The sequence below is a fragment of the Saccopteryx bilineata genome, chromosome 2 (assembly GCF_036850765.1).
Source record: "Saccopteryx bilineata isolate mSacBil1 chromosome 2, mSacBil1_pri_phased_curated, whole genome shotgun sequence".
Classification (NCBI taxonomy): domain Eukaryota; kingdom Metazoa; phylum Chordata; class Mammalia; order Chiroptera; family Emballonuridae; genus Saccopteryx; species Saccopteryx bilineata.
In genome coordinates, this window is record NC_089491.1 from 354,041,798 (window position 1) to 354,056,198 (window position 14,401).

The window sequence follows — 14,401 nt, forward strand, 5'->3', positions numbered from 1 at the left end:
GCTGTTAGAGAAGAGATCACTGGGTAAGGTGCTATGGAAATAAAGCCTTCAGAGAAAAATACAGTTTGAAGTAAGGCAAGGAAGCAGAAAAAAAGGGATTATTGGAGTCTTCACAATAAAACGGGGTTTCCGAAAAACAAAGTAAAAGACTGGTAGATATAGGGTTGCCATAAAATACAGGATAACAATACTGCATGGGACATACATATACTAAATAATTTTTGCTATTTATTTAAAATTCAAATTTAACTAGATTTTTTATATGCTTATTTGCCAAATCTGGCAATCTTAGTAGAGGAGTTTTGGGGGTTGAAAGTAGGTAAGACTGGGTAGGGCTAAGGTAGATAGAAAAATATGTTAAAGCAAAAATTTTATATCTGTCTGACCAGGCAATGGCACAGTAGATAAAGTGTCAGCTTGGGATGTTGAGTACCCAGGTTCAAAACCTTGAAGTCACCAGCTTGAGCCTGGGCTCATCTGGCTTGAGCGCAGGCTCACCAGTTTGAGAGCGAGGTTGCTGACTTGAGCATGGGATCATAGACATGACCCCATGGTCTCTGGCTTGAGCCCAAGGTCACTGGCTTGCGCAAAGGGTCACTGGCTTGGTTGGAGCCCCCCTCATCCCATCAAGGTACATATGAGAAAGCAATCAATGAATAATTAAGGTGCTATAACTATGAACTGATGCTTCTCATCTCTTTCCCTTCTTGTTTGTCCCTCTCTCTCTCTCTCTCTCTCACACACACACACACATACAAATTGCATCTATAATTTACATATGGGTTGTAGGTTAATAGCCTGACCATGACAACACAAATTTTGGCTAGGAAATTATGTGTGCATGCATGTTTGGAAGAACAAAGAAAGAAAAACAAGCTGGCAGAAAATGAATAGAACTTCAAAATATACAAAGATCCAAATTTTATTTGTTTGTCTGGATTGATGACAGAGAGGAAGAAGAAAAGATGCAAACTCTCTAATGGGCATGTGGAAGAAAAACTACTATTTTTATGTACAACAGAAGTCCCACATTGGTTTGGGAAATCAGCCTTTTGATTTGTGATTATGAGATTATGACATACAGTAGACATTACTGGTTTCCTCCAAAAAGTAGTTCAGTTATAGAGATTTTGCATGAGTTTTATTTAGTCAAGTGCGTAACAACTTTAGTCTATAATCAGTCTAGAAAACTAAAGTCTAGTGAAAGTTAACTTTAGTTTTCAAGAGGTTAGCAGTCTGACATGTGGTACAGTGAGTGGGTAGAGCATGGACCTGGGACGTTAAGGTCCCAGGTTTGAAACCCCAAGGTTGCTGGCTTGAGCAAGAGGTCACTGGCTTGGCAGGAGCCCCTGTCAAGGCACATATGAGAAGCAATCAATGAACAATTAAAGTGCCACAACTAGAAGGGGTTAGCAATATACAGCAAATATACTATGTTACAATTTATTAAGATTAACATAGTCTCCCGAAAAGAAAAAAAAAGTTAATAAAGAAAAAAAGATTAACATAGTCTGGCTGTAATAGTCATTATTCTCTGCACATCAACCATGACTTAAATAGACATTTTATTTTGTGTGTGTGTGTGTGTGTGTGTGAGAGAGAGAGAGAGAGAGACAGAGGCAGAGAGAAGCAGAGAGAGTGACAGGGATAGACAGATAGGGAGAGAGATGAGAAGCATCAATTCTTCATTGTGGCACCTTAGTCCACACTCAACCCGGCGACCTTGGAGTTTCAAACCTGGGTCCTCTGCATACCAGTCTGACGCTCTATCCACTGCACCACTGCCTGGTCAGGCCAGACTTTTTTTTGTATCAACTGAATACTATCACAAAATGTGTACTTCAGTAAATTTTTTTGGCTCACAGTAAAAACGTACTTAAAGGAAAAAGTAAACATCATCTTCTGGTGTAGAAAAACATACCACTTGGTCTTTTACTTCATATACTACCACATGACAAAAAAAAGTTATGGGAAAATATATATATATTTAAAAAATTTTTTTTTGGTATTTTTCTTAAATGAGAAGTGGGGAAGCAGAGAGACAGACTCCTGCATGCGCCCAACAGGGACCCATCCGGCATGCCCACTAGGGGGCGATGCTCTGCCCATCTCGGGCCCTTGTTCTCTTGCAACTAGAGCCATTCTAGCACCTGAGGTGGAAGTCATACAGCTGTCGTCAGCGCCTGGGACAACTTTGCTCTAAGATAAGAGAGAGAGAGAGAAAGGGGAGGGAGAAGGGTAGAGAAGCAGATGGGCGCTTCTCCTGTGCGCCCTGGCCAGGAATTGAACCCCGGACACCCACACACCGGGCCTATGCTCTACCACTGAGCCAACCTGCCAGGGCCTTGGGAATATTTTTTAAAATATAAATTAATCACCAAAAGTTCAGAAAAGTGTATCACACATATCAGTACCACTCTTGACAAGTTATTAATCTATAAAATAAATATAATGTTTTTTGAAGTATGGTAAATCTAATAAGAAAAGTTTTTCTTTTCGTTTTTTTTTACACGGGTGCTTCCAGAGCAGCCGCCCCTCACCCCCTCACCCCCTCACCCCCTCGTGCTTCCCGAGCAGTCGCCCCCCTCCCCCCCCCCCCCCAGACACGGATGCTTGCCGAGCAGCCGCCCCTCACCACCTCACCCCCGCACCCCCTCGTGCTTCCCGAGCAGTCGCCCCCCCCAGACTTGGGTGCTTCCCGAGCAGCCACCCCTCACCCCCTCACCCCCTCACCCCCTCGTGCTTCCCGAGCAGTCGCCCCCCCCCAGACATGGGTGCTTCCCGAGCAGCCACCCCTCACCCCCTCACCCCCTTGTGCTTCCCGAGCAGTCGCCCCCCCCCAGACTTGGGTGCTTCCCGAGCAGCCACCCCTCACCCCCTCACCCCCTCACCCCCTTGTGCTTCCCGAGCAGTCGCCCCTCACCCCCTCGTGCTTCCCGAGCAGTCGCCCCCCTCTCCCCCCACCCAGACACGGATGCTTGCCGAGCAGCCGCCCCTCACCACCTCCCCTCACCCCCTCGTGCTTCCCGAGCAGTCGCCCCCCCCCAGACACGGGTGCTTCCAGAGCAGCCGCCCCTCACCCCCTCACCCCCTCACCCCCTCGTGCTTCCCGAGCAGCCGCCCCTCACCCCCTCACCCCCTCGTGCTTCCCGAGCAGTCGCCCCCCCCCAGACACGGGTGCTTCCAGAGCAGCCGCCCCTCACCCCCTCACCCCCTCACCCCCTCGTGCTTCCTGAGCAGCCGCCCCTCACCCCCTCACCCCCTCGTGCTTCCCGAGCAATCGCCGCCCCCCCCAGACACAGGTGCTTGCTGAGCAGCCGCCCCTCACCCCCTCGTGCTTCCCGAGCAATCGCCGCCCCCCGCCCCAGACACAGGTGCTTGCTGAGCAGCCGCCCCTCACCCCCTCGTGCTTCCCGAGCAGTCCCCCTCCCCCCAGACACGGGTGCTTCCCGAGCAGCCGCCCCTCACCCCCTCTCCCCGGGGGGCTTCCCCAGCAGCCTCCTTTCCACCTGCGTGGTTCCCAAGCCCAGCTCAGCCCCTCACCCCCATGTGCTTCCCGAGCAAGCTCAGCCCCTCACCCCCATGTGCTTCCCGAGCAAGCTCAGCCCCGAGCCCCCACGTGCTTCCCGAGCGGAGCTCAGCCCCGAGCCCCTGCGTGCTTCCCGAGCAGCCGCCCCTCACCCCCGCGTGCTTCCCAGCCAAGCTCAGCCCCCAGCCCCCTAAGAAAAGTTTTTAGAAATAAAAGTATATGGTGGTCAATAAAACATTAAAGCAAAACATTTCTCATATGAGGCAGCCTTAGAAAACACAAGATCTATTTAATTTTCTATCCTCTTTCAGAAGAAAAAAAAAGATAAGAAAAAACAATTCCTTCTGCATATGTTATAACCACACAATAACTACTTACAACTACATTTACAAGCTTTCAAGCAAAATATCCACATAGGAATCCTGGACAAAGAAGCTTTTATTACCTGGAATCAAACTCTCATTACAAATCCAGGGAGGCATTCTGGGCTGAACAGGATCCTGCGAGGGAAATACACCCATACCTAGAATAAGATAAGGAACATTAGCTAATGTACATAACGGTCCATGTAGAAGATGGGGGCATCACACTGAGTTATGTGGTTTTTGTGTTGTTGTGGGTTTTTTTTTAAACAAAGCACAGGCTGGAAATACACACAAAAAGTGACCAATACAACTAAAACATTTGGTTTCTAAACAACTCATCAACTATGTCCTAAAGAGTCTATTAAAAAGAAGTGAAACCCGAAGATGTACCAAATCGATATTCTGAATCATATGAGGCTTGCACTATTTCACATGTGTCACAAATTAAAGGGAAAACAAAAACACGAGAAACAGTGGTTTAAAAATTATATATGGCCCTGGCCGGTTGGCTCAGTGGTAGAGCGTCGGCCTGGCGTGCAGAGGTCCGGGTTCGATTCCCGGCCAGGGCACACAGGGGAAGCACCCATCTGCTTCTCCCCCCCTCCCCCTCTCCTTCCTCTCTGTCTCTCTCTTCCCCTCCCGCAGCCAAGGCTCCATTGGAGCAAAGATGGCCCGGGCACTGGGGATGGCTCCTTAGCCTCTGCCCCAGGCGCTAGAGTGGCTCTGGTTGCAACAGAGCGACGCCCCGGAGGGGCAGAGCATCACCCCATGGTGGGCAGAGCGTCCCTGGTGGGCGTGCCGGGTGGATCCCGGTCGGGCACATGCAGGAGTCTGTCTGTCTCTCCCCGTTTCCAGCTTCGGAAAAAAATACTAAAAAAAAAAAAAAAATTATATATGTAAAAAAATGTAGTGGTTCAAGCTTTACGTGCAGCTTTTAATGTTTCTTTACAAAGTCTGATTTTTTTTTTTACCTGAATATGACACTGCTGCCCTAGATGTATAGGATTTCTGTTGTTTTTTTTCCAGTAAAATGCCCTACAAAAGTTTACCTCCTAGGCTGCCCACATTCTAACTCATTGCTGCAAGCTGAGTTTTAAAAAATTCGATCTTTTAGGGAACAGTGTCTAATTTACTTCAGAGAAGGAAAACTATATTCTCATTAGTGACTTTCCAGTTAAATTTTAACCTCTCCACCTTTATGGAAGAACACAAAGTGCAAGAACGGAAAAGAGTTTATATAAAATAAATTTCAGGAATGATTCTGATTTTAAAAACTACCAAAAATTTTTAAAAAGGAGTAACAGTATAGTGAAAAGAATTCAGAGCAAAATCATAGGGATTAATTTGAGAAAGGAATGCATTAAATATATTTTAAGCAAAATTTCGATTAGCAAAATCAAGCAGCATTCATTTTAAGATTAATGCCTAAGGTGTTAGCATTTGAGCAGCATTTGGTTAAACATTTTGCTGAATAGTCCGTGAGCTCACCACTCTCTTCAATGGGCAGGTTTTGGTCTGGAGTCTTTTCTGCCTCTGCAGTAGTGGTAACACTTACACGTCCATCTACAGCACCCCTGACACTGGCCGTTAAACTGGGATAGTTCTTACAGGAACCCGGGCCTTGGGCTCTGTGCCCAACTTCAGAAGTGTTTAATTTAATTTGTTTCTGCTCAGATGTACTTATTTCACAAGATACTAGGAGCTTCTCCTCCAAAGAAGGGCCTAAACAAACAGCATGAAGGGTTATTTGTATATAAATGGAAATTTCTAATTTTTTCAATCATCCATTTCCACCCCCAGATTCTCAAAGGAAGACCCTGGGCCACATATAATGTAAATTTTGAAATAATTCAACCACTACACATTTGTATAGGACTTGAGAAACTTAGAGATTTTAAAGAACTTAAATATCATTACCTACTTTAACTCTCAAGAATTCTATGAGACAGCAAGGTGAATGAATAGTGGAAGGAGTACTATCTTAGAAATCTGGTGACCTAACGAGATACAGACATTTCCACTAACTAGTGAAAGATCCCTGGCCAATAATAATATCATCTCTGGGTTTGTTTCTAACCCTGTCAACTGAGGAAGCTTGGACTAAGTATATATCAGCTAAGATCCTTCTCAGCATCACTCTGTGTCTCAAGACCTGGTGTGTAACTGCCCCAACCCCATTGTTTCACCAGCGGTAATACTGAGGTACAGAAGGGTTTAAAGATTTGGCCGAGGACAGACTGATAGTAAATGAACAATCTGAACTAGAGAGAGCATTTTCTAAAGCAGCTTTCCCTGGCTCACCACTCTCAAGAAAATAATATTAGTGATTTTCCCAAACAGGAGTAATCCTCTGAAGAAATTGGTTTGTTTTTACAAGGTTAAGGTGGTTTAAATAGTGCTAAATTTAGGAACAAAAGTTTTAAATCACTTTTCTGGAAAGTGAGCCCAGAATTTAACATCTAGATTTTTATTTTGGTGAATTTCAATAGTATTCATATATTCAGGCACATGTTTCTTTGCCAACATCATTGTATTATTCAACTTATAAGAGCAATAAATAAACCCCAGATTATCTTAAGAATACTTGCATTAACATCTAGGAGTTACCTGCTCTCTATACGCTGTATGAGGCTGAAACAGTAGGGCAATAAAGAATTTGTCCAGGGACACCATGTAAGGCAGAAGACACTAGAATCTGACCTGGAGGGAGAGGCTGTGCTCCAGCCTTCTGTGTGTGCAACTGGTCAAGTGGGGCGGTGGGATGGAAAGACTGAAAAGGCTGGCAAGTGGAAGAAGGCCCACATGGGGGAACTTCAACAGGCCCCTTCATAAAGTCACTGAATTCTTCTTCATCAAGAAAGGCAGGTGATGGAGAGACAGTTTTAGAATGAGATGATGTGGGATAATCTGCAAAATGGAAAATGGTAATGAAACACACAGAAATGAACATCAACAGGGAGAAAGAAATTAAGATGCAGTACAATTCCAAAAGAATATACTGAAACATGAATAGTGTGGATGAACAAGAAATAACGTGTAGCCAAAGTCCAATGGAATTATACAATGAATGCAAAAACACTTTGATGTCTATATATACAGAATGTTTTTGTCTTTTTAAAAAGAGGTTTTATAGCTATTTTGCATTTGGTTTGAAAACAGGAAAATATAAAACTCAAAATTTCTTTCCTTCTTTTATTAAGTTAGTACTAACTTCTTCCCAAGACCACTAGTAATTTACATCAGAGTGATTACTTCTGAAACTCAAGTGATCCATTTTTCTGGATTACATTCTTTCAAACTAATATATACCAGAAGAAAACCTACCAAATGCTGCTGAAGACATGATGGACAGATACAGACTCTGATCATTAAATTTCATTATGCCAGTAAGAAAAAATGTAGGACACATAGTTATAATTTTTATATATCATGTCTAATCCATACACTTTGCATAGTTCACATTTCAGTCAAGTTATGTGAGAAATGAAAATTACAAAAGACAGTAAGAACATTAAACACATTGCAAAGGTGATGTTTTCTTGTGAAAAACTTCAAAGTTGGGACACCATAAAGTGCTGAGTCAAACAAGGCAATAGTTAATTTAAAAAAGTAAACCTTAATTGATGACTATATTTACTTTGACTCTAAGGAATATAAACATTGCTGTGGCTTGTTAGTGTTAAATGTGAGATTCACTTAAGTAATAAACTTCTCTAACACAGACTACATTTAACATGAAGCTCATTAACAATACTATAATTGCCACATTTTTAACTATGATTGCTTTAACATTTACTGAAATCTATGTCAGTAAATGGGGCAGTCTAGTTTTAAAAAGGGTCTCATCAGAAAAATGGGAACATAACATGCTTCTCTTTTGAACATTTCTCTTTAGGGTCTGTGAAATAAAACCTGGAAGTATGGCAAGTTATAAAAAAGATGTAAAATGAGTAAACAAAACTGTCTTAATTTTGTTGAAAAAGGAAAAAAGTCATGCCATAATGAATTCCAACCCTCCAAATAATGGTTACTGAGTGTATAGATTTAAGTTTGTAATTTAGGTTCTCAGAGTGTACTCATGGAAAACAGTGGTAACAGAAAACGGAGAGCTATTATATTTTTTAATAAACCTGACTATTTATTAGCAATAAGGCTGTAAAAGCTAAACCAATGTTTCTTTGCACTTGACTGGAATTATGTTAATTCTATGTGGTATATATTTTGGTGTATAAACACTCATAGCTCTATATATGATTAATAAGAACTAGAAAAATTATATGGTCAATACAGTTTGTATACTCAATATTTTCAGATAAACAGTCTATAGGGGAAAGTTAAAAGATGCCTCTGGTGGTAAAAAGGCTGAAAACTCTTTTTATACACTTTAGGCCTAAGTAAGATTCTAAGTGGAGAAGCTCTGAAAATTCCTTGGGCTTGCTACAGAAAAATCTTTTTCTGGCTAAGCATAAAGCAGTTAACTAAAAAACACTGGCTGCATACATGTTGACTGAACTCAAGATATTATTTGAATATCAAAACACCAATTTATTATTTCTCAATGAAGTTGTTAAATGACACCAGGTTGTCCAAAAATGGAATTCGATATGGTAGAACAGTGTTTAACCTAAAAATGACCATTCCTCCCTGCTACCTTCTCTTTTTCTAAGTTCCATGTTAGGTCCAATTTTAGCACTGCAATGTCTATTCTTAAATTACTTCTTGACTAGCTTATTCAGCCAATAATTTCTATTTTTAGATATGTTTTTCCTTTCTGAACTCAATCTGATTGCTAATATATATTCTTTTTGAATTGGTATATATATCTTTACGTTGGGGCATAATTTTGGAATGATATTTTGAATATATAATCTAACAAGTGAAACTAATAGGGCAGAATCAAAGCTGTCTCAGCATAAAAAACTGGTTACTATGACAAAATTAGATTATTCCCTCCTGACACCACCTATAATAGGTACTATAATACAAAAATTTAAGATACAATTTGGGGGAGGGGTTGGGGTTAAGGAGTAAGGAGGGACAAATATACAGTGACGGAAAATTATTTGACTTTGGGTGATGGGAACACAACATAATCAACAGTTCAAATGCTATAGAAATGATTACCTGAAACCTATATACTCTTATTGATTAATGTTACCTATTTATTTATTTATTTATTTATTTTGTGACAGAGACAGAGACAGCTAGGGACAGACAGACAGGAAGGGAGAGAGAGAGATGAGAAACATCATTTCTTTGCTGTGGTTCCTTAGTTGTTCATTGATTGCTTTCTCATATGTGCCTTGACCAGGGGGCTACAGTAGACAGAGTGACCCCTTGTTCAAGCCAGCAACCTTGGGCTCAAGCTGGTGAGCCTTGCTCAAACCAGATGAGCCCACGCTCAAGCTGGCGACCTTGGGGTCTCGAACCTGGGTCTTCCGTGTACCAGCCCGACACTCTATTCACTGCACCATCGCCTGGTAAGGCAATGTTACCCCTTTAAATTTAATTTTCTAAATAAAATTTTAAAAAGTTAATGAAGATAAAGTTTACCAGTATACTATAATAGTACTTGATTGGCTGAACAATTTATGAAAACTATTCAATTATTCTTGAAAGTAGTTGAGAAGAAAAGGTCAAATTTAAAAAAAGGATATGGTAACAGTTATATAGACAAGACTCATTTCCACTGCTAAATGTTCAAAATACATGCAAATAAAGCAAAACCATCCCTTTACCCTGCTCTAAATAGGTACCATTTTTGCTTATCTGATAATTAAAAAAACCCTACAAAGAAACATATTGAAGAAACTAAAATTTCATAAGAAGCATTATTAAACCTATGACTTTTTTAAAGGGGGCATTTTAAAAATTTCAAAGTTTAATCCTTTGAATAAAATATAAACTAGTTCATAAAAACAAAATTATTTTAAAACAATGAGAATAAAATGACAAACTCCTTTATCATGTTTGTTTTGAATGAGTGGATTTTACTAATGTTAACATACCCACATACACAGAAGATTTATAAGTGAAGTTGTCATACTGACATTTACTAGAAAACAAAGGGGGTTTTTTTCCTTCCAAGACAGTTATCCAGATCAGCCCACTGTAAATTTTAAGACATCCAAATCTGTACTTAGCTTGAAAGAAGAGTTCAGCATTGGCTCTTCGCACACATATAATGGTCAATTAGATACACAGGGACTATAAATCACCTTCCAAAAAAATAAAGCTTTAAAATTAAAATACCTGGTTTCTTAGGGTGTGATACTGGAGTAGGGTGCATCTTAGCATCTCTGGAAAACCCATCTAAGTTTCCTTTTATGGCTTCCAAAGCATCATCTCTACTCTTCTCTCCTGTCTAAGAGAATAAATGTATGCATTATTTTTTTTACTTATCTCTTATTTCATCCTAAATCCTCCCTAATTAAAAGTAAAGTACAAATATTAGTCTGTTTCCAATATTTTTACCACATACTTCTGATAGAGAATTCTCCAAGTCAGAAAAACACTGGTAAGTATATAAAACAAAGGCATAAAAGGATACTCTACAGAATATTAAAAGGCCTATTTTTAAATATCTTAGGATACAGCTGTTATTCTGTATGAACGCTTCTCTAGAAAAAACTACAAACACTCTAATGGCAGGAAAAATAGTTAAGAAAACTGGCTGACATTTCACTCCCCTCAACAATACAATGTCGTTACAGAAGAAGAAAATTCCTTCCTTTCTGGACTTTGATAAAACTAAAATGCATCAACCACAGCCTCAGCTTGGGCTGCTATCTAAGTGATAAAATCCACTGGATGAAGGAGGAGAGGCATACGCAGGGTGTGTGTGTGGGGGGGCTGGTGGAACATATTACCTTGGGTTTCACACTACTCAGAAGTCTGAGCTTTTGCTTCTGCTCTTCAAACTGGCGCCTTTTTCTTTCTTCTTCTAAGAGCTTTTGCTGCTGTTCAAATCGTTTTCTGAAGGAAAAATATTATAATAAAGAACCAACTTCAGGCATTATCAACTGTTATATTCATATTTCTACTAACAATTTCAGCAGTATTGTCTTATCTTTCTAGAACTAAAAAACTACTTCTCTACTAATTATATCTATTTTTCCCACCATATTAATTTCAAAATATATGAGTCTAAGAAAAATTAGAGACATAAATTTTCGTTGCAAGGGATGGACACGATCTTTTGCATTCAAAAACAATCTCAAAAAACAGATAAGGAATTAGACAAAATAAAAACATTTTTTGCTCTGCATATATAAAAAAGAAACTTCTACTTGGGAAAGCACATCATGTGGCAGAAAGAGCAATTGTCTAGGGCTCAGGAGACCTGCATTTGGGTCCAGGCTTTGCTAGTAACTGTGAAACCTGGACTCACAAGTTGCTTCATTTCTCTGGACCTCACTTTTCCCTCAATGTAAAATCAGAGCATTCAATTAGAGAATCTCTAAGGTCCCCTATGGCTTTAAACTTATAATAAAAGTATTTTTAAAGTTTTAAAGGTAACATGACTGTTTCAGCTTCAAATCTGCATTACAGACCATTTGAAATGTTTAAAATAATTGCTATATCATGTGTTTTTATCCTTGAATCCTGAGTTCCCTTACTGCTGCTCTTCGGCAAACTGCTTCTGCATGTCTGGAGTGTACTGTGGGCCTGGAGGACGCATCCCCAGGAATGGCGCTTGTCCCAGGTAAGGCAGTCCTGCTGCTGGCATTGGTCCCATTGGAATCCCTGCCTAGAAGAAAAGAACAAAGGCTCAAACACAATTTCTCCTCCTTTTAATTATTACAAAGAAAAATTGTAACTTCCATAAACTCTTTCTTAATATTTTTATTAATGAACTATATAATGCATTTTAATACAAAATTCAAAGAACATAAGCTAAAAATTTAAAGCTCCCCTAAATATCTCAGGCCCTTCATTTTTTTCACTGTCCTAGAGATGACCACTAACAGCCTGAGGGTGTGTGTACGGAAGCACACGCACAAGTTATATTCTGGTGAACTCATTAATCCATACTCTTTGAGAAGAGGTATCGTATCTTACAAGTCTTTATTTCCAGCAATAGGTAAGAACCTCTTACATAGTAGTTATTCCACAAATGAGATTAAACATGGCTTTCCAATATGTATGAATGATGAGTATTTTGATGTTTATCATCACAGGCCTGATATCCAAACTTTTACATAAAATTAAATATTACTAATCAATAATAAATATCAGTAATAATGATGATGGAAGGTTAATTTTTACTGAGTGAAAATTCTACTCTTGAACCTCCTTTTTAAAACAGCTTTCTAATTGAAAACCTGGCTGCCCCTGGAAGCCTTCATTTGGAGGCTGCTGCTTCTCTTTCACATTTCCTATAGATGGGGAATATTCCTCCTTGCTTCTTATAAACCCTTTCTCCTCTTTCTTCCTTCAGAAGTCTGAATGCATGTTATTTATTTGTTTGTATGCTTGTTTGTTTTGGGGGATATAAACTTTTGTTCCCAATTTTATTTTTTGAATGCTTTTTATTTTTCTAAATCAAGTATCAAGGGTATGCCATGGTCATACCCTTGATCGTCAGCCCCAGTAACATCATCATCTCCAAAGTCTTAATTTTAGGCATCCCAACACTTGACCACCACCTCCTATCCTTCCAGCTCGTGTACTCCAGCAATTCTCTTATCTCATTAATTAGTCCAAATTTTAAACATGACAATTGTTAATTAAATTTATTGAGATGACATTGGTTCTTGAATTGTACAGGTTTCAAGTGTACAATTCAATAAAACACCATCTGCTAATTTCTTGCCATCAGACTGCATCACTTACTATCCTACCTTACTTATGTCATCTACTGACCCTCAACTATCTCATTCTTCAACTGAAACTCTCAGAATCTTGTTATCTTCCATTCTACTCCTAAATTGCACTTAGTGACACTGTGATGTCAGTAATCACACAGACAACTCATCTAATATTGTAGCCTTTCAAGTCTCTGACTGCCTCACAACAATCATGTCCAACATCCATTCGAGCTTCCTACGCCATGGTCATACCCTTGATCGTCAGCCCCAGTAACATCATCATCTCCAAAGTCTTAATTTTAGGCATCCCAACACGTGACCACCACCTCCTATCCTTCCAGCTCGTGTACTCCAGCAATTCTCTTATCTCATTAATACCTCCCATCTCACTTTTCCCGTTATCCATCATCCTCATCATGTCCTCACTTCTCATCTTGCTCAGCTTAGATTCCAGGATTAAATATTAAATGCTCCTGTAGCCTGACCACTCAGTGGCGCAGTGGATATGGATAGAATGTCAGCCTGGTATGCAGAGAAGTCAGGTTCAATTCCCCAAGGTCACTGGCTTGAGCGTGGAATCATAGACAAGACCCCGTAGTTGCTGGCTTGACCCCAAAGATTGCTGGCTTGAAGCCCAAGGTGGCTGGCTTGAGCAAGGGGTCACTGGCTTGGTAGGAGCCTACCAATCAAGACACATGAGAAAGCAATTAATGAACAACTAAGGTACCGCAACAAAGAATTGATGCTTCTCATCTCTCTCCCTTCCTGTCTGTCTGTCCCTATCTGTCCCTCTCTCTGTCTCTGTCTCTTCCACTAAAAATATAATAATAATTAATTAAATGCCCTTGTAAATTCCTAAACTCCTTTATCTCTTGCTTCCTTGGTATGATCTACAGGGAAACTCATCCCTGTGCAACTGGCTCACACTTGTTTGTTATACATATATTCTATTCTTACCTACAAGCTTGAAGTATTTGAGGATAATAATTTTAATATTTACCATAAATCTTCTGGAGTGTTTTTTTTTGTTGTTGTTGTTGTTTATTCATTTTAGAGAGGAGAGAGAGAGAGAAAGGAGAGAGAGGAGAGAGAGACAGGGGGGAGGAGCTGGAAGCATCACCTCCCATATGTGCCTTGACCAGGCAAGCCCAGGGTTTCGAACCGGCGACCTCAGCATTTCCAGGTCGACACTTTATCCACTGCACCACCACAGGTCAGGCTGGAGTGTTTTTTTGAGTTTACAGAGTGGAGGGCTATGTGATAAGACTAATTTTCATCTTTGATTTTTATCTGAAAACATACTCTTCAAAGAGTTAAGGGATGACTAAATAATAATGGGTTTTCCTCATTTATGTCTGTGGTTGATTGGGGCTACAGAGTTTGGGAAGAAAATAAGATTTGAATGAAATTCTCCTTTAAGCAGCTCCCAAGCAGTCTAATGCCTGTCAGCAAGATTAAAAGTTAAAGAAAAATATTATGGTTTCTTTATTCTAGAACCCTTAATTCTAAGCTCCTGATGCCCAGGGAAATCATTTGGAGAATATAAAATATGATAGTTTACTTTTTTATATTGTGTTTTGCATGTTAAGATGTTAGAGATACTTACTATTTTTGGTTGTTTGAAACCCTTTAAAATATTTTTCAGATAATAATGTAAGTCATAGAACAATGTTTAATGTTAAAAGTCAATGACAAAA

The 14,401-nt window shown here is 40.0% G+C and overlaps 1 protein-coding gene across 14 annotated transcripts in view; it reads right to left on the bottom strand.

The window, feature by feature from the left end:
* The window catches only part of SYNRG (synergin gamma), an 82,406-nt gene that overhangs the window by 52,145 nt on the left and 15,860 nt on the right, over nt 1-14,401 (bottom strand). For 7 of the 14 annotated variants that reach the window (XM_066262786.1, XM_066262790.1, XM_066262789.1 and 4 more), the window contains 6 exons: nt 11,514-11,644; nt 10,764-10,869; nt 10,147-10,258; nt 6,595-6,801; nt 5,383-5,616; nt 3,975-4,052 (listed from right to left, as the gene is read on the bottom strand). In XM_066262786.1, the coding sequence (XP_066118883.1) occupies nt 3,975-4,052; nt 5,383-5,616; nt 6,595-6,801; nt 10,147-10,258; nt 10,764-10,869; nt 11,514-11,644 (868 nt within the window). The remainder of the gene's footprint in view (nt 1-3,974; nt 4,053-5,382; nt 5,617-6,594; nt 6,802-10,146; nt 10,259-10,763; nt 10,870-11,513; nt 11,645-14,401) is intronic. The other 7 variants (XM_066262796.1, XM_066262798.1, XM_066262799.1 and 4 more) reach the window with 3 other exon arrangements.